Source organism: Taudactylus pleione, unplaced genomic scaffold (genome assembly GCF_031769625.1).
Source record: "Taudactylus pleione unplaced genomic scaffold, aTauple2 ptg000360l, whole genome shotgun sequence".
Lineage (NCBI taxonomy): Eukaryota > Metazoa > Chordata > Amphibia > Anura > Myobatrachidae > Taudactylus > Taudactylus pleione.
Window position 1 is genome coordinate 4,542,552 of NW_028284761.1, and position 25,783 is coordinate 4,568,334.

Consider the following 25,783-nt stretch of genomic DNA (forward strand, 5'->3'; position numbering starts at 1 on the left):
TGATCGCTACAAATTGAGGTGTTTTTTTTTAACATGACATTATTTGGCTGACACATAATGGTCTTCATTCTGAGTTGGATGCAGCGTCGACGTCAAACGCAACGGAGCAATGTTTTTCACCTGCATATGCATCAGAGTCCCGAGTCATACGGAGTCGCAGTACAAACTTATATGTACGGTAGAACAAATATACGGGGCGTTCCTGGGCAGTGACTAAGGAGTCTATTCATTATGTTAATTATCGGGGTGCGAGCGGACCCCGATAATGAACATACTAACTTCCCACGAGAATCGGAGCAATTCACAAACCTGGGCATTCACTGATGGCAGGGCCAGATTAAGGGTCACATGGGCCTGGGGCTAAAAATGTTCAATGGCCTATACTAAAGAGGGGCAGAGCTGTGATCAGTACCGTGTGGGTCTGGTTAATGCCACGCGGGTGTGTACACCACCTAAACCATCATCCCCAATGGTGCCCTAAATAACAGAAAATAGAAAAATTGCATAAATTAATGATACAACTAGAAATATAATTTTAATACTTATGATTATGGGCCTATTTTTATCTGGAGGCCTGGAGCTCTAGCTCCATCTATCCCATTGGAATCGGTATGATTTACCGCCGTACCCATGCCCGGCGGTTGGAATCCCGACAGTGGGATCCCGATCGTCCAAGGTAAGTATTGTCGAACCTAATTCTACCCCCTCCCTTAGGGGTGCCTAACCCTAACCTTCCCCCCCAGTGCCTAACCTTAATCCCCCCCCTTCCCCACCGCCTAAACCTAAGTCCTCTGGGGGGGTGCCCAACCCTAACCTCCCCCCGGGGGTTGCCTAACCCTAAACCCCCCCTTCCCCTAACCTAAACCTAACCACCCAGGAGGTGCCTAACCCTAAGACCCCCCGAGAAATCTAAACCTAACCCTCCTCCCCCCACGGCTATCCACTCTCGACGCCCGGCTTCCCTTCGATCGGGATGGCAGGCGCCGGTCTCCCGGCATCGGTAAAATGACAGGTGTCTAGATTTAGATGCCTGCCATTTAACCTTCACCGGGATTAAGCAGTTGGGAAGCCAGCTGTCGGGGTTAGGTCCGCCGGCTTCCCGACTGCATACCATCTCATTGTTAATCTAGCCCTGATTGAGGGATCAAAGGTATAGGGAGCACCTTAAACTCCAAATGAGAAACATAATAGCACTCCAGTGCTCCTATTACACCATGGCACCCACCCCTAAGCACCGGCTGCTGACTTGGTGGGGCAGCAAATAGTAGAATATTAACTGTGAAGCTCCTTCATATTGGTAATGGGCAGGGAAAAGTGAAGCACCACATTCCCCATTCTACACCAATTAGTAAGAGGGCACGAGGAAGCCTAGGGGGTGCACAGGGCACACATGCTAGCCCAGCACATAGTTAATGTAACATTTTACACTGAAACATCAGCTGAAGTTCATATTTATCTCCAATGAATTGAATATATCAGGGCTCAGGACCTGATTCAGAGCTGGACGCTATTTGCGGACGGTCATTCCAAAAAAGGGACCGGCTATTTAAATTGATCGATCGCTCTTTGCGCTTTGTTGACACCTCTATGTCTGAGCGAGCGAACGAAAAATGCGCTCGCTATTTTGTAAAGACGCCTCTTTGCCGTTCGCATCACACTTCATCTCCGGTATTTATTAGATTAATCGGGAACATTGAAAGGCATCAGAACTGCTTGTAGTGGTTGTGGTAGGATTTTCCTACCGCAATCACTGTGTGCAGTTCAGGCTACAAGACAACTAAGTGACGCTCCTTTATTAATTATGCACTCCCATTAAACTCCCTTTTGACCGTTTGGCACGCCTGCGTTCGGATCTCCACTCCCCCGATTTCAAGCACCTTCCCCTGTTACCACCCACAAACGGTACATTCTGTCAATCAAATTAGCAGCCCCTCGCTGTTTTGCAAGTGCACGATTTCCGACCGTAATGACTGGTTTGTGCATTAAGACCCATACGCATGCGCAGTTGTGCAGACATCGCTCAGAGCGAACGAGCGGCCGCTTACGAGCGGCTCTGAATCAGGCCCTCAGTTCGCAGATCTAGAACCTCAGGTGTTGTGTGACTAGGTCACCGCCAATACAATGTGTGTACAGCATTGTATAAGACTTTGCATATCATTCATTGTTTCTTTGACGAGGATAGAAAAGCTGGTGTTATACACTATCAAGTTCCAGTAAATAAAATGCATTTTTCTAGACATACCGATGTAAAATTACAAAGTTCAACTTGTCTACTGCAGCAGAAAAGGTTGGCCCCCAGGAGTAATGTGTCTGTACTTAATATAGACACTCATGATGTTTACATGGTCTTGTGTGGTGACCGTGTAAGACTTGTCCATTATCTTTTTTTTATTGCTATTATCAACCTGTTTATGGTCTGATTTGTGTTAGCAGAGGGAATAAAAAAATAAATAAGTGAAATGTCAGAAAATCTCTCAATATTTTTTTCTTCTTTGGAAATGTTTTTTAAGCTAACAAAAACACCTGGATGAAAAGAAAGATGAATCAGATGATTGATACTAAAGTAAACAAAATAAATAGCGTTGAACAGTTTCACAAACACTCACAAATTCTCATATTCCACAAAGAAAGCATTTTGTATAAAACATTTGTCATTGTTAGATTAATAATTATTTTGGAACAAACATGACATCTGAGATCTATCGATTTAAGAGACTTTTCTGTACAGTACAATTCATATAGAAGGGCGTACTAGAATGTTATGCAAACACTGTAAGCCAGGCTAAACAACACATTTTAGATTTATTTGAGTCTTGTTTATTTGAGTCTTGTTTTGTTGCTCTTAGTTGTTTTATTTATGCAAATAAGATGCACATTTTGAGAACGGAAGACGCTCATCCTGGCCAAGTCACCCCTGGATCTACTGTTTTATCTAGAGGGGTTATTTGGTGTTATTGAAACCAGTGTTAAAGGACACATCTGCAACAAATTGACATGAAGAATATATATACATGAAACAGTTTCTTAAAATATAAAGGAAATACAACACAGAAATGCAAAAACTACAGTCAGATACAGTACTAAGTGATTTATCTGTAACCTGAGGGAAAGCTACAATTTCTTAATAAGAGACTGATTCCAAAAACTAACAATGTACAGCATTGCTTTATTAAACCTTTTTATTTCCGGGCTGACAATAGCCCTTTTTCATACCTTACTGAAAGAGGCATGCTGCTATGCTGATCCATTTTACTTTTGATTCGTTAAACTCTTGTCAAGTAATTATATTAATGGGTCCCAAAAAATTTCAACACTCCATTTGGAATATATCAAAGATATGGAATAAATCCTGTGAAAATGGTATAATTTTCGGCACATATACATATGAAACATGACTTAATTGTATTGATTCCTAAAAGAGAAAAATTATCTATGCATGTTCTTTAAAAAAAAAGTGTATTTATTATTGATACATGTTACTTTCCATGATTTTAAAACATCAGTCTGTAGGGGTGGGTATTTACATTTTCATGAGATAAGTAGTCTTTTGATAATTTTTGTTATTTTACAAGGAATATGTACTAAACTTGGATTAGCCATCAATATTGATAATAAACAGTTTTTATATCACACTCAAGCCTGTCCTTTTGGCCTTCTCAACAACATGACAAGAGATGATAAATATACTACAGCAGCACTCCTTAGTGGGCTCATCAGTAGCAGGGCTAGTGGCAAGAAAAGGGAAACACTAACATTTTATATTCATAACTTTCCTGATCAGGCTAAAATTTTTCTACACTCTTCATGTCAGAGACTCATGAAAGTAACCAGTTAACTATATCATAACTAGATTGTACATTGTAAAACAAAAACAAATAGGCAGTATTACTGTACCAAGTCATATGTTAAATATGTACAGTAAGTGAATGCTATTGAAAAATAAGTAATTCTAAAATAACATACATATATCAAGGTTTGTCCTAATAATATACACTTACGTAGAAGCAAAGCAAATCCAGATCTAAGTTATCACTGTGAAACTGGTTGGCCAGAAGAAATACTTACTGTGCATTAATGTAAACAACATTTTTTATTGCACTTGATGGTGGAACATTTATTTTCATGTATGAAATGTATAAATATGAAGTAAAATGCTATGATATTGTTAGGGTATGGGTATTATCTTTTGAAGGTATAGTCCTGCAACAGCCTTGAGGGCTGGATAACTTGGCTGGCTGTGGCCATGGAGCAGCCTTGAGGGCTGGTAAGTCTTTGACTTGTTGGGACATGTGGGCTGTAGATGCGGCCTTTGGGCCATGTAGCAGCCTTGGCTGGCTGTAGCCTGTGGGCCATAGAACAAGATGCGGCCTTTGGGCCATGTAGCAGCCTTGACAGGCTGTGGCGTGTGGGGCATAGAACAAGATGCGGCCTTTGGGCATGTAGCAGCCTTGACAGGCTGTGGCGTGTGGGGCATAGAACAAGATGCGGCCTTTGGGTCGTGTAGCAGCCTTGGCAGGTTGTGGCCTGTGGGCAGAAGAACAAGATGTGGCCTTTGGGCCATGTAGCAACCTTGGCAGGCTCTGGCCTGTGGGCCATAGAACAAGATGCAGCTTTTGGGCTGTGTAGCAGCCTTGGCAGGCTGTAGCCTGTGGGCCGTAGAAAAAGATGCGGACTTTGAGCATGTAGCAGCCTTGGCAGGTTTTGGTCTGTGGGCCGTAGAACAAGATGCGGCCTTTGAGCGTGTAGCAGCCTTGGCAGGCTGTGGCCTGTGGGCCGTAGAACAAGATGCGGCCTTTGAGCGTGTAGCAGCCTTGGCAGGCTGTGGCCTGTGGGCCGTAGAACAAGATGCGGGTTGAAGCCACCGGGTTGACACAAGCAGATGGACGCTGACATGGGCCATGTAGCAGCCTTGACAGGCTGTGGCGTGTGGGGCATAGAACAAGATGCGGCCTTTGGGCATGTAGCAGCCTTGACAGGCTGTGGCGTGTGGGGCATAGAACAAGATGCGGCCTTTGGGCCGTGTAGCAGCCTTGGCAGGTTGTTGCCTGTGGGCCGAAGAACAAGATGTGGCCTTTGGGCCATGTAGCAACCTTGGCAGGCTCTGGCCTGTGGGCCATAGAACAAGATGCAGCTTTTGGGCTGTGTAGCAGCCTTGGCAGGCTGTAGCCTGTGGGCCGTAGAAAAAGATGCGGACTTTGAGCATGTAGCAGCCTTGGCAGGTTTTGGTCTGTGGGCCGTAGAACAAGATGCGGCCTTTGAGCGTGTAGCAGCCTTGGCAGGCTGTGGCCTGTGGGCCGTAGAACAAGATGCGGCCTTTGAGCGTGTAGCAGCCTTGGCAGGCTGTGGCCTGTGGGCCGTAGAACAAGATGCGGGTTGAAGCCACCGGGTTGACACAAGCAGATGGACGCTGACATGCAGCCTGTGCTGCCGGGTTGACACAAGCAGCTGGACGCAAAACTGCACACTCTGGACATTGAGTACAATCCGTGCCGCCTAGATGACACAAATGGCAGGTAACAAAAGTAGACAGGAAAACTGGGTACTCGACTGGATAACATGAGACAACAAAACCGGAAACACGTGAAACGCTATCACCGGCATCGGGTCAATGTTCGCACCAGATGGAAATAGCCGGAGGAACCAATCCAGAACAGAGCAGGGATGATGGACAGTTGATAGGAGGAGTTCAGCGAACGGTCCCCCGGCGTTCGCATGAGCGGCTTGTGACAGATATATAGGCACAAATTAACTCAAATTGTAGTGGAATCAGGAAAATGTTTGTAATTTTTTTTTTATTAAGTATTTTTAATTGATGTATTACAGTACAGCATATATGGCAGATATATATATATTAAAAAAAACTGAAAACAATATAATGACCACACTTGTAATTCAAACAATGGATATAAAGAATTAGGGGGTCTATTTACTAAGCATTGTTAGGAGACTGAGAAAGTGATAAGGTGCCAGCAAATCATCTCCTAACTGCCATCTCACAGGCTGTGTTTGAAAAATGGCAGTTGGGAGCTGATTGGCTGGTACCTTACCACTTTCTTATCACTTTTCACTCTGTCTCCTAACACTGCTTAGTAAATAGACCCCTAGACTGGGTAAGGAGCCCACCGGCGTATCTCAGGAGATGCAGGAAAGAGTACCCCACCACTGTACCAAGTGTGGACTGGTTTCTGCCTCATAAACAGGATTTTTAAACAGGACAAAAGTGGGAGAGCTCGGAAACACATTCTACACCGTGCTACTCCAGGCCACAAAATGTCTGTACAGTTTAACAATCTGCCTGCACCCCCACCCCCCTCACTGCACACACACATACACACATAAATAGTAATTAGAAATAAAATAATACATACATAAGTACAATATGTATGGAGTCTGCATACTTACAAACTAAAACAGTATAAATGGAGTTTTAACAGGATGCTCCTGTCCCGCTACAGTTAAACTGAAATGGTTCATTGCCCTGAAAGTTTTGTTCTGACTTTCAAAAAAAAAAAAATATATATATATATATATATATATATATATATATATATATATATAAAAACGCTCTTTTACAAGGAGTGTGACATTTATTTCAATCGGTCTGAGTTGACCATTTTCATATTGGTGCGAGTATAATTTCATTATTAAATTTTAAGGGCATATATCGGTGGGTAAATGTTTTCTTTCAACATATCCAAATATCGTCAACGGCTGTCCCTCTGGCAGAGCCTTTCCTAATAATTTGTTGTTTTTAATGTAGCGGCTCTTTGTGAAGTGTGTAATGTGGATTAGCATTGTGTTAGTCTCTGGATACTTAAATTTTATACTGATTAAACACTTTGCAGCAGTGCCGGATTGAGGGCCACATGGGCCTGGGGCTGAAAATGATTAAGGGATTATTATGAGAAGCGAAGGAGATCTGACCAGTGTTGTGTGGGTGTGGTCAGTGTTGTGTGGGTGTGGTCAGTGCTGTGTGGGTGTGGTCAGTGCTGTGCAGGTGTGGCCAGTGCTGTGTGGGTGTGGTCATTGCTGTTTGGGTGTGGCCAGTGCTACACTATCAGCCCCAATGTCTCCCTAAATAATAAAAAGTTGAAACATTTTATAATTTTTATGAGAAAAAAAATAAAACAGAAATACAATTTTTATACATATGATTTATGGCGGCCGTGTGGCAAGGTGGTCGGTTGGTCATCCTCATACTGACGTGATGATGTGGTCTCAATCACCGCATTGTTAATATCTCAATATTTTGCAGTTATTTATCATGTCAAAAAATTACATCGATATGTTATGCCCTATAAATTTTGGTATTAAATGCCCTATGGTCCCCCTTCGGTAATATAAACCAATCCCCCTTAGGTAATATAAACCTGATTTATTCAAACAGAAAAAAGAGTGATCTGGAAGTTTCTAACCATCCTTTTTACACCGGTGTGAAATCTGTAAATCTGTTGCACTGTGAGTGATTGAATCAGGTAAAGTAATTGTTCGGGCTAGAGGATGGCATGTTGTTGGTTAGGTTTTCATAGACTTTATTCTGAATCTAGTCTGAACTTGGAAGAGTTTCAAAAAGCAATGTAAAGTTACCGTATGGTGCATGAGAAGAAGGTGCAACTTTGTAAATGCCCATAAATGTTGATATCATAGGAGTTGAAAATAGATGACCAAAAAAGTAAAAAAAAAAAAAAAAACGACCTTAAAATATTATCTGAAAGTGATTTACATGTAATGTCAGTGATGTCAGTGGGAACAGATTGTCCCTGTTCATTGTTCATCCTACAAGTTCCTAGAGATGGAGTATAGACCCCACCAGCTTCCTCATCATGCTCAAGAGAAACCTCAGTTACTGTTACCGATGGCTCATTGGGCTTCACCAGTTGCTCGAAGGCTTCTTTTTTCCAGTTGCATTATTTAAACCATACTTTGTAAAAAAAAAAAAAAATAATAATACTAATAATTAAAAAAAAAATTGTATTGTCAAAACTGTATTGAATGTATCATTTCTTTTAGGGATGGGCCAGACCAAAGCTCCCCACAGATTGGACAATTTAGCGGCAACACGGCACTGGAATCTGTTTATAGCACTTCCAACCAGGTCCTGATAAAGTTCCACAGTGACTTCACAACCAGTGGTTTCTTCGTACTCAGCTATCATGGTGAGTGTACAACTCAATAACCAAAATATGGTAAATAGTAAGTGGATACATCATTTATTACCCTGCTTTCTGAATCACATGTCCTACTTCTATCTATATGCTTATAAATAGCAATTTGAATACCATAATCTGCAAGATTGTGGATTATGGTAAATGTGTTACTACAGAGGTGAGGGAGTGCAATGTGTTAGCACACAGGTGAGAGAGGATGATGTCTTACTATAGCAGTGAGGGAGGGGATGCATTGTTATAGAGGTGAAGGATTAATGTGTCACTGGAGTGGTGAGATGGGAATGGAAACTGTAAATATCTTGAAACCAGGCACACCAGCATATATATATATATATATATATATATATATATATATATACAGTCAGGTGCATAAATATTGGGACATTGACAGAATTTTCACATTTTGGCCTCTATTCACCACTACAATGGCTTTGAAATGCAACATACAAGATGTGCTTTAACTGCAGACTTTCAGATTTAATTTGAGGGTAATTACATCCAAATCAGGTGAACAGTGTAGGAATTACAACGGTTTCTATATGTGCCTCCCAATTTTTAAGGGGCCAAAAGTAATGGGACTATCAACTCAAAAGCTATTTCATGGACAGGTGTGGGCTATTCCCTCGTTATTTCATTATCAATTAAGCAGGTAAAAAGTCTGGAGTTGATTCTATTTGTGACATTTGCATTTTGAATCAGTTGATGTCCACTCTCAATATGAGATCCAAAGAGCTGTCACTATCAGTGAAGCAAGCCATCATTAGGCTGAAAAATCAAAACAAACCCACCAGAGACATAGCAAAAATATTAGGTGTGGCCAAATCAACTGTTTGTAACATTCTTAAAAAGAAAGACAGCATCGGAGAGCTCAGCAACACCAAAAGACCCGGAGGACCACGAAAAACAACTGTGGTGGATGACAGAAGAATTATTTCCCTGGTGAAGAAAAACCCCTTCACAACAGTTGGCCAAATCAAGAACACTCTCCAGGAGGTAGGTGTATATGTGTCAAAGTCAACAATCAAGAGAAGACTTCACAAGAGTGAATATAGAGGGTTCACCACAAGATGTAAACCATTGGTGAGCCTCAAAAACAGGAAGACCAGATTAGAGTTTGCCAAACAACATCTAAAAAAGCCATTACAGTTCTGGAACAACATCCTATGGACAGATGAGACAAAGATCAACTTGTGCCATAGTGATGGGAAGATAAGAGTATGGAGAAAGAAAGGAACTGCACATGATCCAAAACATACCACCTCATCAGTGAAGCATGGTGGGTGGTAGTGTCATGGCGTGGGCATGTATGGCTGCCAATGGAACTGGTTCCCTTGTATTTATTGATGATGTCACTGCTGACAAAAGCAGCAGAATGAATTCTGAAGTGTTTTGGGCAATATTATATGCTCATATTCAGTCAAATGCTTCAGAACTCATTGGATGGTGCTTCACAGTGTAGATGGACAATGACCCGAAGCATACTGCAAAAGCAACCAAACAGTTTTTAAGGCTAAAAAGTGTAATGTTATGCAATGGCCAAGTCAATCCCCTGACCTGAATCCGATTGAGCATGCATTTCACTTGATGAAGACAAAACTAAAGGGAAAATGCCTCAAGAACAAGCAGGAACTGAAGACATTTGCAGTAGAGGCCTGGCAGAGCATCACCAGGGATGAAACCCAGCGTCTGGTGATGTCTATGCGTTCCAGACTTCAGGCTGTAATTGCCTGCAAAGGATTTGCAACAAAGTATTAAAAAGTGAAAGTTAGATTTAGGATTGTTTAGTTTGTCCCATTTCTTTTGGCCCCTTAAAAAGTGGGAGGCACATATAGAAACCGTTGTAATTCCTACACCGTTCACCTGATTTGGATGTAATTACCCTCAAATTAAATCTGAAAATCTGCAGTTAAAGCACATCTTGTTTGTTTCATTTCAAAGCCATTTTGGTGGTGAATAGAGGCCAAAATATGAAAATTCTGTCAAAGTCCCAATATTTATGCACCTGACTGTATATAGAGGCATAGTGTTACCAACCATCTCTGACACAGTTTTGTTTTGATATAGAAGCAGAAGGGTTATTTACAAGGTAAAACAGAAGCCCACCACTACACTAGAGGTTGCAGTATCTCTGTTCATCTAGTAAGATAATAAAAATAATATTCAAATTAGAAACTAACCTCAATCTTAACCTAATATCCTCAGCCCTAATATCTTGAATTGCCTTAACGTTATCTTAACTGCTATATGTGAACCTAATCAATTAATTCGATCCTATACTTGATATACATAATTGTATTATAGGACCTTAAACTTGGTAAGATGTATCAAACCTTCTAAAGAGTACAGGTAGAGAAACTACCCATAGCAACCAATCCAATTCAACCTATCATTTTATAGAATGTACTAAATGAATGATTACTATAAGCTGAGTGGTTGCTATGCGCAACACCCCCACTTGTCCTCATACTTGCATACTCTCCGCGAGACTTTGTGAGGGGAGGTCCATTAGAGAAATGCATGGGAATGTTATTTATCACACAGGAGGGCAGGGCTATGGGGAATTTGTCACCATGCAGCAGGGTGGGGTTATGAGGACATCAAGGCTCAGCCCAGCCCATTTCTTATTAGAAGAGATGAATACTCGACATTCTGTGAGCTTTGGAGGACAACCTGATATTCAGGTGTCACCCTAGAGAGTATATTATAGTGCCCTGTTTAGAAAATATTGTTTTTCACCCCTTTCAGACATAATGAGATTCCCAGGATTTTTGGCCTGCCTCGGTCACAATTTCCAGGTCTCGTGTATGTGTGAAGGTACCTACAAAGGAACACATTCCCGTGTAGCCAACCCTACAATTGACCAAGGTATTTCCTGGGACTTAAGTCCTGGGAAGACTACCCTGCTCTAGTGTGAATGGTGCATCCCGGGCTGCACTTAGCAGCTTCAGCTTGGCCCAGGCTTGGACAGGACTACTGGGAAGGTGGCACCAGCGGCCCATATAATCAACCCTTCATCTCTGTAATTACCAGTGGTAGCAGAACCGCCAGTAGCAGGGCACCCCTACCCATACTCAACGCTTGCAGCACTGACAGCTGCACCCCTCCTGTCCTCAGCATCAGCGGAGGAATTATGGTAGCTATCACTGGGCAGCTGAGAAATTACAAGTACAGGGAGACTGCTCTGCTCTTTCACACATGATGCATAAAGGAGTGTGGCTGTGGAGAGAGAGAGGGAGTAGGGGCAGATATTTTCAGTGACCTGTACCCCTGCCACTTACCCCACCTGTCCCTCTGTCACTTTCCCCACCTGTCCTTCTGCAAATTACCATCCACTTTAATAAAACTGTGTAAAACAATGAAAAACCCTGCTTACTGTATGTCTGAAAGGGGTCTACCCGGAAATTTCCTGGGTAGATGCTGTAGTGTGAAATACCTGGGATTTTGCAGAGGATAAATTCCAGGGTCTGAGCAGGAAATTTCCCGGGTTGTATTTCTGAAAGGGGTATAACCAACTTTGATACTTTTCAGCAAAAACAATTCTGCTCTGTATCTGGCGAAAGGATTTAATGAGCAGCAAAAAACAAGATGACAAGTAAACCTCTAATACAAAAACTAAAACCTTTTTGCCACTACAGTAAACGGCAATACATTTAGAAAAAAGGGCTGCAAACCCCTTCTGTGACATAGAGCAAGATGGATAAATGAATGACTCCTTCAGTCTATGGCAAAAGGAAGCCATATGATATAATACACATGTATGTCTTCAAGGCAGCAACCTCAAAAATAACTTTTCTTGATATGTGCTCATTATTTTTATAAATACTGTACTGGACCCAAATATTTAAATTTAGATATTTAATAAAAGTAAATCACTTTGTCGATTTTATACATTTTATAGAATTTTGTTATTTAAATATGTACATTTACACTTATATTTATAAATTCAACTCCTAAGTGGGCGAAAGGGACTAAAATGTTTTGCCCTGTGCAATGTCCTGACTGACTCACTGACTGACTCAAATGGATTCAGTATGATTTACCGCCGGCCGCATAGCTGGCGGTTCTAATCCCAATAGCGGCAGCCCGACAGAGGAGGAAATCCCGATCATCGTTAGGGTAAGTATTACTAACCTAATTCCCCCTCTAACCCTAACCCTCCCTTAGGGGTGCCTATCCCTAGCCTGCCTCCCAAGTGCCTAACCCTAATCCCCCCTAAGTGCCTAAACCTAACCCCCCCCTTTCCCCGCTGCCTAAACCTAAGTCCCCCTGGAGGGTGCCTAACCCTAACCTCCCCCCGGGTGTGCTTAACCCTAACCCCCTTCCCCTAGACTAAACCTAACCTCCAGGGGGGGTGGTTAACACTAAGGCCCCCCATGGAGCTCCTAACCTAACCCTCCCCCACCAGCGGCTGTCCGCTCCTGGCTTACCTTCGACCGGTAAGCCGGGTGTCGGGCTCCCGGCTTAGGTCTAATGACAGGTGTCAGGATAGCGACGCCTGTCATTAGTGCCTTGCCGGGATTAGACAGTCGGGAAGCTGGCGGTCGGGATTACATCCGTCGGCTTCCCGACTGCTTCCCGACTCAAACACCAACTATCACCCCAAGTGCTGCAAAACATCACTGTGGTTCCCCTATTTAAATAGTGAGGGAAGGGAATATGTTACTACAGATGTGAGAGAGGAATATGTGTTACAACAGCAATGGTGAGGGAAATGTGTTACTATAGATGTGAAGGAGGGGAATGTGTTACTATAGATGTGAAGGAGGGGAATGTGTTACTACACAGATGAGGGAAGGGAATATGTTCCTATAGAGGTGATGGAAAGAAATGTGTTACTACACAGGTATAGGAGGGGAATGTGTTACTGCACATGTGAGGGAGGGTAATGTCAAATGTTTAAAGACAAAGAAGGGAGCGCAAAATAAAGAATTACAAAGTCATTTAATAAGGCACATTTACCAAAACATATATTACACCTTATATACAATGTTAAAACCATTCAATATGGACAGAAATGTAATTAAAGAGTGTGTGTGTATATATATATATATATATATATATATATTTATATATATATATATTGTATATAATATATATATAAAGGATATATAATGGAAAAGCAAATATACTCACATAAAATGCATATGCAGTCCACTTGTGTATTAAGAGATCTGGTATAGTTAGGGACTCTACTTTAGAATGGGAGATATGTAGGTTTTCCAAATAGACAAATGCAATCATCAATAATCCCAAATGCTGGCATTATACTCAACCTCCCCACCGTGAATACACATCACCACCACTGTAGATCTCAGTCCCCAGTACTAATCCCGGAGTAGCGGCGGGGGGAGGGCAATACCTCTGTGAATTATGCTCCCTGTAAGGTGTTGAAAGCATACACCTGATGTTATGGTGGAGCGTAGTCAGCGGGAGCAACACGTCATTGGCCGGTGTATGGGAGGGAGACACGGCTTGCACTGAAGTGGAGGATTCAGGTACTTGTATCCAAAGAGTCCCGATTGATGTTACGTGAACCAACGGAATGATTAGCAGTAGCAGACAAGCCTGCAAGTAGTTCCTTAACGCGTTTCTCTGTTGTAATGTTATAACGGTTTCATCAGAAGGTATTACAGGTGTCTGGCAGGTAGAGTATTTAAATGTTCTGACATTATGTAGATGGTGTGGTCACATACCAAGGGCACCGCAGATGGTTGAGTGCCATGCATTAAGCCTGTCATGTATTTTCATTTTGTGGTCACACTTGCTAGGGCACCTGCTTTTCAAATGTAAGACAAACTTTGTCAGTTTATCCCCAGGTGCTTATTAACTGCTATCCCTGAGTGTGGTCCTGTCTCTTTAAGCCAGGACCCATACTCATGTTTAAAATGCGTGTGTTAGCTTGAGCCAAATGTAGCAGAGCAAAGATCATATATCTGAGAGTCAGTGTAGGGAATGGCCAGATGGGAATGACCGTGAAGTAGTTGGTCAGCTTGACAAATTATTGCAATATTTAGGAACTAACATTCCCGTTATTCAAAGGAATTTAGTTTGAAAAGTAAATGAGTGCTGAGTTTGTATAACAAAATTATATATATATATATATATATATATATATATATATGTATATATATTATATATGTGTGGGTGTGTATATATATATATATATATATATATATATATATATAATGTGTATATATATATATATATACACAGACACACACAGATGTATCTTTAATGTTAAGCTATATATGTATTTCTAATGAAGAATAGGTCAATTATACATGTATATGTGTGCTTTCTGTATGTTTTTGTGTTCATGACTGTTTTGCATGTTTTCTATAGGTGCGTGTTCAGCATGTTTTTGTGATGTTTGTGTCTTTGATTTAACCTCAGCTGTTCTTCCTGTCCTGCATTTACTATGAGTTCCTCTTTCTGTACAGCTGAGTTCTCAAGTTCACTGAGACATCTTCGGGACAACATTTCCTGACCTTGGGAAAATTGAAATTTTTAGCAGTGTCTGGCTTGTATTACCTGTGGGTTTACAGTAGAGATAACTTGCTAATAGTTCCCACTAACTAATTCCCAAAGCACAAACACTACATCTGCTGTTTACAAATTGGGGAAAGTGCTGCAAAGAGAAAATAAAATGAAATGGTTGACATAAGAAATAAAAAATATTTAAAAGGCAGTATAAATCTAAAGCTCTATTAGGAGTGTTGAAAGCTATGGCCATTAAATGGTCTTTATTTGGCTGATTTGAAATTTTAGACTCAACGTGGAGTGTTACATTGGTATAGAATAGTCCTCCTTTGTTTACCAAATTTAATTCGGGTTTAAAAAATATATTTTTTATGCCTCCTTTAAAGCTTTTGTTTTATTTGCTTATGTGTGTGATGCCTTCCAAATGGATGTCTCACATCCATGCCTATTACATTACATCAAGGGGCAATAGCCATGGGGACTAGACTAAAAGAAAGCTGTGATATCATGCAGGACATGCAAACAACTAAAAACCCAATTATTAAGCATAATTAAATATTATTTCAAGTTTCCAATGGCAAATAGAAAACAGGTGGAACAATATATATTATTGTTGCACAGAAGTCCAACTTTTCAGTATTTTATTTTCATACTTAAATGTCACTTGTGGAACCAGGCAAAGGTTTTGCTAATAGATTTAGAAATTTTAATTAATCTATAATTAAAGCGTGCAAACACATGCTCTACCACTAGGGGCACTCTTAGTAATCAACTGGTTGTGTCACCAGGATTTCCTATTGTCTTTCAGGGCACCCCAATGTTGCCAATGATTTTGTTTGCTAAATAGTTGCCTGCACCTCACGCATTTTACATTCTGTTACTTACTCCAGACAATGACATCAGAAAATCTAGCATTGGTCGCACACGTTATGTTAGCAACACTGCCACAATTATGCCTATAATCCTTATGACTAAAATACAATCAGTATATAAAATGGCCATATCATAATAAGCCCAATATCACATATACTTTCTTGTTGTACCATAATAACTCGCCCCATGAGCTGACATTCTTTGCTTTTGCTGACCATAATGGAGATGTTTCTGTCCCTCATTCTGTACATTACATGTAACAAACTATTTTTGACCCCTCATCCTAAATTCAGTAAAAAGAAAACTACAGTAAGTATTCATAAAATTCAAACTATTTTATAATCTATAATAATACAGTCTTTGGACCTTGATGTTTACTGTATATATTTAATATTTTATATTTCTGTACATAATCAGTAAACAAGCAACAGTTGTATTGATTAATTTATGGGTGTCTCTTAGTTAGGTGATGCATAATTAATTGAAAATAATATTATATACAAAATGCACTATTAATATTATTATTATTATTATTATTATTATTATTATTATTTATTTTTCTTCTTCAACTTAACACCTCATCATTTTGTTTCTTACACAATCCATATCCTGCATTCATTACATAACTATACAATTTTTGCTCTGTCACAGTAAGGTCATAAGTGATTGGCAAGACAAATGGACAAGCTACTGAAGCTGTCACTAATCAATGGAAGGTCAGCCTTCTGGAGCAAGCACCAAACTCTAGCAACTATAACAAATATCTAGTCGGTACCACTCCCCTACCAGTGGTGCTGATCTCTTCTGTAGGGGCTTCTAGCAGATGCTGGTCTCTGTTACTTTACAGCCTGTGCTGATCAACTGTTTCAGTAGCATGAGTTGCACCTGTAATTGCTTGACTTACTGTAAATCAGCACCACAGAGCCCAGATTCCCTGGCTCAGGATCTTTGGGACAATCTTCCTGTATTTTAACTCCCAATGTTTCGACTTCCTTGTGTTTATTTTCCACCTGGTTTGGACTTTGACTGTTTTGTGTTTATTTCACTGGTTCTGCAAGGAGTTACCTGATATATTTCTGCTTTGACTGTCCCATTATATTAGCCTGTTTTTTTTACCTGTTTAACTTTTTGTACTTACCCTGTGTATGTCACTAATGTTCACTAATATTCAGTAGTGCTTGTGTGGTTTCCAGTGAAGGCACACACACAAGGGTATTAGCCTGTGCACCATGACAGTATGATCAGGCCATGAGATTGCAGAAGCAGGAAGGGTAATAACAGGCTGCCTGTGTAGATGATCTTTTCACAGGGTTTTCTTGAATGGATAAGTTCCAGTGATCCAGTGCTACTGGAAGATTTCAGAAGATTTATTATACATTTGCAATCTGCTAGTGTCAGGGCAAAAACAGTTTCACGTGGTGAGGTGCAGTCCCAAGTTCTGAGTGACATCCAGTCTGGTAGCCAGGGGATGCCTGAAATCCAAACTGGTGTCCAGGGGATGCCTGCAGTCTAGTCTGGTGTCCAGAGGATGACTGCAGTCCAGTTCAGTGACTCAAGTATGATTGTGGTCCAGTCTGCTGTCCAGGGTATGACTGTTGTCACAGGAGTGAGTTCTGAGGGTCTCTAGGTCTACAGCCCATAGAGGGGTCTTTAGTGCCACATTCCCAGGAGGAGTCTCTAGTGCCACAGCCCCAGAAGGGGCATCTGGTTCCACAGCCCCAGTAGGTGTCTCTGGTGCCACAGACCAAGGAGTGATTTCTGGTTCCACAGGCCTAGGAGGGGTCTCTTGTGCCACAGCTCCAGGAGGGGGTTCTGGTACTACAGTCCCAGGAGGAATCTCTAATGCCACAGCCCCAAGAGGAGTCTCTGGTGCTATATCCCCAGGAGAGGTTTCTGGTGCCACAGTCCCAGTGGGGACCACTCTCTGCCAGTCCCAGTGGGGGTCCCCTGTCTGTCATTTCCAGAGGTGACATCCCTGTCTATCAATTCAAGTTGGGAATCCCTATCTGTCAGTTCTAGTGGAGGAACCCTGTCTGCCAGCCCCAATGTGGGACTCCTGTCTGCCAGTTCCAGTGGGGGACTTTTGTCTACCTGTCAGTTCCCCGAATGGTGCTGTCCCTGTAGCCTACTGCCCAACCTGAGTTGTTTCATAATACCACCCAGCCAGCCACCAATTTGAGTGCTGACCAGCCTCCCACCAGTCTGAGTGCCACCCATCTGGCCACCAAAAAGAGTGCTGCTGTCAATACCAACAGTCATGTACATGACTGACCTGCTTCCAAACACTCAGTAGGTTACTGATTGCTGGCCTTCCCAATCAGAATGCTTAAAATAACCCAGCTGGGCTTGGCCTCATTCTAACCTCCAACATTGGTGACCCATGCAATCTTCAACAAAACCCAGCTGGGCACAGGCTAGAGATGACATAACACTTTGCAGTAGTTTTCTTCCACTGTTGTTTTAACTCTGGTGTGCAGTCTCATCAACAACAGCACAGTCCTCATACCAGATAAGTACTCTTTTGCTTTCATGATGGGAACCAACTACACTGGGCTGTGACCTGGGTCCTCACTGAGTACATGCCAAATCCTCATTTAGGAATCCATGGAGATGTCCAGTGGAGGTCTAATGGTGCATGAATTCTAATGATATCGATCATATTGTTATCATTCATATCATGCATTTTTTTGGTGGCCAACAACCTGCGATGCGTGGGCACATATGGACAATAACGATAATTGTCCATCACCTGTGCATGAGGCCAACCTGGTCAACATCGACCAGGTCACTCTAGGGACCCATGATCATTGATTGCTGGTCATTGCCCATCATTGGTGGGTAGGTGGTGTGGTGTGCTGGATGATCGATATCGAATATCCAGCACACCTGGGAGAATGTTCAATGATATCATTATCATCGACGATCGTCCCGTGTGTATGCACCATTAGGCTTTGCACCAGTGTATTTGGTTGTGCCAATTTCACCTGAATTTATGATCTACAGTATATGCCTGTGTGTACTCAGATATAGACAGAATGTGGTTACTCAGATACACATGCTGTCTGGTTTTGAGCTCCAGGGTTATTGTATCTGTGTATGTCATTGCACGCATGCTACAAAATCACCTCACACAGTATCACAGCCATACCCCTTTCAGTGTTTTTCTCCATTGAAGTAAATCACAAGGCTTCTCAAAATACTCAGACCATGACTATGGCCAGAGCTCCATCTGCAATGGAATCTACAGCTTTCATCAATGCCTTCTGGAGGATCTGTGATGCACTGGGAAGAGTCACATCAGTGACACCCTCCATTCTTTGACTCCACCAAGATTCCTCCATAGTGGGAGAGTGTGTCATCCATTTTGCACTCTGTCCTCTGAGTCCTGCAAACTGTGGCATATTATAAATAATAAATGATGATTTCATTAATATAACATGACATGAAATACATGTAACACAACACTCTTAAAACATTACTGTGTTTCAAAGCTGATGGTTGGAATTTAGGGGGTCATTCAGACCCACTCGCGAGCGCTGGATGCTCGCAAGCGGGTCGATGTTGCCCCACTGCGCATGCGCACGACGGAGGGAGCTCCGTCGTGCGCATGCGCGAGATCCGGATAGCGACGGGCTCTCCATCGCTCCGGGTCTTGCACCAAAGGGGGCGTGCTGTCGATGTTGATTGACAGCACGCCCCCTTCAGTGGGCGTGCTGGGGGCGTGGCTGCCAGACGGAGGCGTTCCCATGGGAACGCCTGCCGTCTGAAGCCGGCCCCACTGACATCACTAGTGATGTCAGTGGGAGTGATTTTGGCTCTGATAGAGCCAAAATCACTCCAGGGCTTGCGGCAGGGAGACTCTACCACAGGGTCTCCGTCGCAAGTCCGATGGTCACGATGGTCTTGACCATCGCGACCATAATAGTGGACGCTCGCATAAGCTGTGGGTGGTCACCCACAGCTATGCGAGCGTCCAGGAGGACGCTCCATTTTCATGGAGGAGGGCCCTGATTCAGAGCCAGCGCTCTGGTCAGAGCGTTTGGCTCTGAATCAGGCCCTTATTCCACTGAAAGGACTGATGGGTAAATATTAATAGAGTAACTTTTTTTTTTTTTTTTTTAAATTAAGGACATTTATGTACACTCAGGGGCAGATGTATGAAGCTGTGGTAAGTGATAAAGTGCAGAGTGATAAACGACCAACCAATCCGCTCCCACCTGTCATTTTTCAAACACAGCTAGTAACATGACAGTTGTGAGCTGATTGGTTGGCCGTTTATCACTCTGCACTTTATCACTTTCCAGAGCTTCATACATCTGCCCCTCAGTAGTATAATGAATATTATGTTCCGCAAGGGTTTCCAAAGCACAGAATGGAGGAATACAAATAACATAAGTTACGTTATTTATCTTGCTTCCCACACAAACTGTGTGCTCCCTACAAGCACCAAGAAGAGAATTGTAACTATTCAAAAAGCAACAGATATCTGGATTCTTAATTTTTGATATTAGAATGTTGACATGGTTTAACATGTTGACTTGCTCAGAATGCCAATGGTTAGGGTCAGGTGCTGCCGGAAGGATTAGGGTGCTGGGGGGAGGTTTCATTTACGCTGTGGGGGGGAGGTTATGGTTAGGCACTAGGAGGAGGGTTGAGATAAGGATTAGAGATAGTAGAATAATACTCACCGCAACACCACTCCTATAACGCATTCACCGAAACTGCTGCACAAGTGACTGCTGGGACTCAGAAAAACTGGAGCTGCTGCAGAGACCAGGTAAGTGACCCTGGGCCAACAGGGATGTTAGGTCAACAGTCTATCTATTCAACATGTCATCTGTGTATACATAACGACATGTTGTATGTCGACATGTTGACCACATTGACATTCTTATGTGGACCTAATGCACCTCAACATGATAAATGTCGACCTAACTTAGTCAGCCCCTTGATATTATAGTACAGGTTGAGTTTCCGATATCCAAAGTGCTTGGGACCAGAAGTATTTTGGATATCGTATTTTTCCGTATTTTGGAATATTGAGATAATGAGATATTGGGAATGGGACTCAAATCTAAACACAGAATGCTTTTTTGTTTCATATACATTTTATACAATATTTTTAATAATTTTGTACATCAAACAAAGTTTGTGTACATACATGAAATTCATTTGTGTTTCATATACACCTTATAGACACAGCCTATAGATGATGTTATAGAATATTATTTATAGTTTTGTGCAATAAACAAAGTTTGTGTACATTGAACCATCAAAAAGCAAAGTTGTCACTATCTCAGTCACACTAAAAATTTGTATTTCGGAATATTCTATATTTCTGAATATTTGGATATGGGAGACTCAACCTGTACTGTATATGTATATAGTTTTGTGCTGTAATGAAAGCCTAAGTGCCTTTGGTCTCCATGGAGATGTTCAATAAATAATGGAATTTCATGTTCAACAAGTATAGTTATTGCCGATATAATTTGGTAAAATAATTTTCAACTTGATGTATTTATATAAATTTATTTTAGTTTTCTTTGTACATTGGCTTCATAATTAACCATGAACGTTGTATGTTTGCAAGGCTCCACAAAACTGCACAACAATGACAAGTGAGATTCACAAATCATTCAAAATACACATCGCCCATAAAAACACAACAAGTACAGATGAGGTTGACAAAGACTGTGCAGACAAGAGACTAAGGGTGAGATTTATCAAAGCTTGGAGAGACATAAAGTACCAACCAGTCATTTGTCAGCCTGTAACATGACAGTTGGGAGCTGATTGGTTGGCATTTTTTCTCTCTTCAATTTATCTCTCTCCAAGCTTTGATAAATCACCCCAAAGAGCAGACAGGACCCTGCTCGTAAGAGCTTACAGTCTACACTAATAAAATAATGAATAAATATATCTGTTATAGTTTGGTTAAAAATAATAGAGACTGCGGAATAAAATGAATTTAGTTTCATTTTCGCAAATGCTCTGTATTATCCTTTGTTATAAACACCATCTGTTGATTTTAATCACAATTTATAATCAGTGTATGTGTAGGCATAAATAATGAGACAGTTTCTCTACCTTATATATACTGAAAAAAATAATATTTGCATGGTGATGGAAGAACACTGTGTATATGTGTGTATGTATGTATATATATGTATATATATATATATATATATATATGAAACATATATGACAGGTGCACTAGATCGGGGGTGTGGCAAATCCCAATGACGTACTTGCCTCGATCCCCGGCAGTTATCGTGGTAACCCCACGAAGTTTCATTTTCGCAAATGCTCTGTACTATCCTTTGTTATAAACACCATCTGTTGATTTTAATCACAAGTTATAATCAGTGTATGTGTAGGCATAAATAATGAGACAATTTCTCTACATTATATATACTGAAAAAATAATATTTGCATGGTGATGGAAGAACAATGTTTGTGTGTGTGTGTATATATATATATATATCCTCGGTGGTTGTCGTGGTATCCTAAGACACTTCCCTGACTGCTGGCTGCACAAGAGATACTGTGAAAAGTAGATTAGACAAAGAACAGATAAAACCATATAAGTAAAGGAGAGCAACACATTAAGCACAATGATGTCTGACATGTATAATTCATAAAACAGTAACATAGCTACAACAATAGAGAAGATATATATATATATATATATATATATATAATAGGTCATTGACATGGGATCAATGTCAGTTAAGAGAGTTCCAGGTTATCCATTCATTTAACCCATGAGGTGCCACAATGTTCAACTTGATGATCCAAGAGGCTTCCATTTTGATAAATGCTTTCGCCACCTCTGATGTTAATCAGAACATTATTTTGTACCTCAATGAGGTTAATTGATGTTGTTTGTCCTTAAGTGCACTGCCACCGGCTGATCCATAAGTTTACCATTAAGAGCTGCTTTATGGCTGACCTATGTAAGAACATTCATTCTTTAAATTTGTGGGATGTCATTCCCACGTAGTAAAGTCTGCAGGGGCAAGTAACGATGTATACCACAAAAGTTGAGTTGCATGTAAGAACATGTTTAATTTGAAAAATCTTGCCTGTGTGCGGATGTTGAAAAGTTGATCCTGTCTACAGATAGCTGCATGTGACACAGGACGGACACCGATAGCAGGCAGGTTTCTTGCCAATCCCAGAGGATGGATAATAGAGACTATAATTAGTGATGTCTGTCCGGACTAAAAAATCCCTTAGATTGCGTCCTATTCTATAAATAGTCATAGGTCTGGTTCTATGAAAGATGGGCAAGTCCTTATCACTTGATATAATTGGCCATAGTGCTTTACATGCTTTGGAAACAACAGAACTGCTGGTGTCGTAAATGGTAATCCAAGGAAAAGTCTTGGTTTGTGGGTCATCATGATTACTGGAGATGAATAATGTGGCTCTGTCCATAGTTAGTACTTTATTTTTAGTAGCAATAAGATCCTTTTTTCTGTAACCCCTTTCTCTAAATGTTACTTCATTTGGTAGATGATCAGAGTTACTAGTGATGTGGGCTATGCAGAGCATCTGGGAGTATGGTAATCCCCGTTTTAAGGGAGGTGGATGATGACTATTATATTGCAACAGTGTGTTTCAATCAATTGCAGTCTTGCTCCACTTGTAATTGAATTTGACTGGTGAATTTGAGTCATTGATGAGTTGCATTACATCTTCTAACACAGTCTCATCTCCATCCCACAAAATTAATAGATCAGCTATAAAGTGAGTATATAGTTTGATGTGTTGACATGTGTTGCTAGGATCAAACAACAATATTTTTTTTATTGCTGAAACATTAAGATGTTTGCATAAGACGGGGAACCTGCAGATCCCGTCACGCAACCCGATATTTAGATGTAATGTTCACCATCAAATAAGAAAAAGTTGTGTGTTAATATTTTCTCCAGTAATAGAATAAAGAAATCATAACTGAAGGTGGATTTGTCTGTATGATGTGTAAGAAATTCTTTTGTAGCCGATAACCCCAGAGGATGAGGGATACACGTGTATAGATCTTTAACGTCAAGGACGCACATGATGGTATTGGCAGGAATATTTGTGACATTGTTTAGTAGCTCCAGGAAAGCTGTAGTGTATTTCAAGTATGTTGGCATTTGTGAACCCCGGGTAGATATGTTTGGCCTCCCCTGGGGATTGGAAGCGTTTTTGTGGACCTTGGGGACCGTGTAAAAAATAGGGGTGATGGGATGCGGTTGTCGTAATGCTTCATACGTTTTTTTCATCCATGTTATTCTGATAGGCTTCTTTAAGCAGTTGTGTGAGTTACATCTGGAACTTATTTGTGGGGTTCATATGAAGCTTCTCATATACATTAGGATCATCAAGTTGATGCATTACCTCCTTTCTGTAGTCCTGAATGTCTTGAAGGACAATTCCGCCAACCTTGTCAGCTGTCCGTATGATGATGCTTCTATCATTACTTCCATTTTTTAATGCTTGCTGTTCAGTGCGTGATAATTTAAGATGAGTATTCAGTGATGCTTGTGAATATTGGACATAGTCGTCTAATAACCTGGTATATGTTTTGATCAAGCTGTTCGAGAAGTAGGACGGATCAAGTTTCGTTTTAGATCTTGACTTATGGATTGTAGAGTAAAGATCATTGTTAATGACAGAGGGTTGATGTTGAAAATGTTCTCTCAGCCTGAGTTTCCTGTTCATTTTGTATGAATTGATCTGCCACTGAAACTCATTATGAGTATTGGTCGGTATGAAAGATAGGCCTTTGTTTAATATCCTCTCTTCATTTTTGGTTAAGTTTCTAGAGGATAAGTTATAAACTAGTAAATTTTTCTTCTTGCTGGTGGCTTTTGAACTGCCATTATGTCTGACCGCCGCGCCTTGTTCTTTTGTTTTTGATTCTGCTCCACTGTGGGTGATGGTCCCTAAAGGGTGTCTCTGCCCAATAGAGTTGTCATCAGATTAATTGATCGCCAAGTCACTATCGCTTTGAGAAGAGGTGTACTGTTGTTTGTAACTTTCTCTCCAATTAGATTTCATTGTGAAGCGTCTAGGGCATCTGGGTGGTTCTCTTCCTGACAGCCAACGGTAGACTCTATTATCCTCAAAGTCTTGTTTTACCATTTGCAACTTTTTTATATGTCACATTGTCACTTAAGTTTTACCAACCATTTGTCATAATTGGGATCATTTAGGGTTATAGAGTGTACACTTTTGAATGTATACATTTATTATCTAGTGATAGTTAATTCACTGCTGGCCTCCTCTATTACCAGCAACATAAGGTCCAGGCTGCATTTATTCAGGACTGCCGCCCACCTATGACAGAATTCTAGATTCCTTCTGCCTATAGTGGGTGAGTTCCTTACCCTGAAGCCCCTGGGGATCCATGTCCCATGGAGTAGATAATCTATCTCCCATTTGTTTAATTTCAATAGGGAGTGATAAAGGTTTTCATTAATAATATTGAAGAAAACACATGTGACTATTATCAATTCTGCAGTGCCATGTTGTGATTAGCTGGGATTGGCACTTCATATGTTTCATAGAAAAGATGTTCCACGGGCATGCAGGCAACATTACATTCATCCACAGGAGTGCCAAACCCATCAATATATATATATATATATATTTATATATATATATATATATATACATATACACACAGTTTGAGTCTCCCGTATCCAAAATGCTTGGGACTAGGGGTATTTTGGATAACGGAAAATTTCGTATTAATGATATGCAAATATTCCAAATGAAATATTTTGGGAATGGGGCCCAAATATACACACAGAATGCATTTATGTGTTATATAAACCTTATGCACACAGCTTGCAGGTAATTTTATTCAATGTTTTCACTAATTTTGTTGCTCAAGCAAAGTAGTTCGTGTATAGAAATGAAATTCATTTATGTTTCATATACACCTTATATATACAGCCTGAAGGTAATTTTATACAATATTTTTAATAATTTGTGCCTTAGACAAAGTTTGTGTACATTGAACCATCAAAAATGAAAGGTTCCATTATCTCAGTCATACCAAAATAATTTCGTATTTCGGAATATTCCATATTTTGGAATATTTGGATATGGGAGCATGGCACTCCCTTGCTACCATACAAATGACTGCTTCCGGTGCCTACCTCTATAACTCCCATGGAGTGAGAGGCAAATATGTAGCAATGCTGGGAAGGTGATACTCTGGACGTCTTTGAAACAAGGATACAAGTTCGCTTGTAATGCTTGAA

At 40.9% G+C, this 25,783-nt stretch overlaps 1 protein-coding gene across 1 annotated transcript in view; it reads left to right on the forward strand.

The window, feature by feature from the left end:
* The window catches only part of CSMD3 (CUB and Sushi multiple domains 3), a 1,208,248-nt gene that overhangs the window by 1,008,476 nt on the left and 173,989 nt on the right, over nucleotides 1-25,783 (forward strand). The window contains exon 45 of the mRNA XM_088444368.1: nucleotides 8,011-8,156. Within this exon, the coding sequence (XP_088300494.1) occupies nucleotides 8,011-8,156 (146 nt within the window). The remainder of the gene's footprint in view (nucleotides 1-8,010; nucleotides 8,157-25,783) is intronic.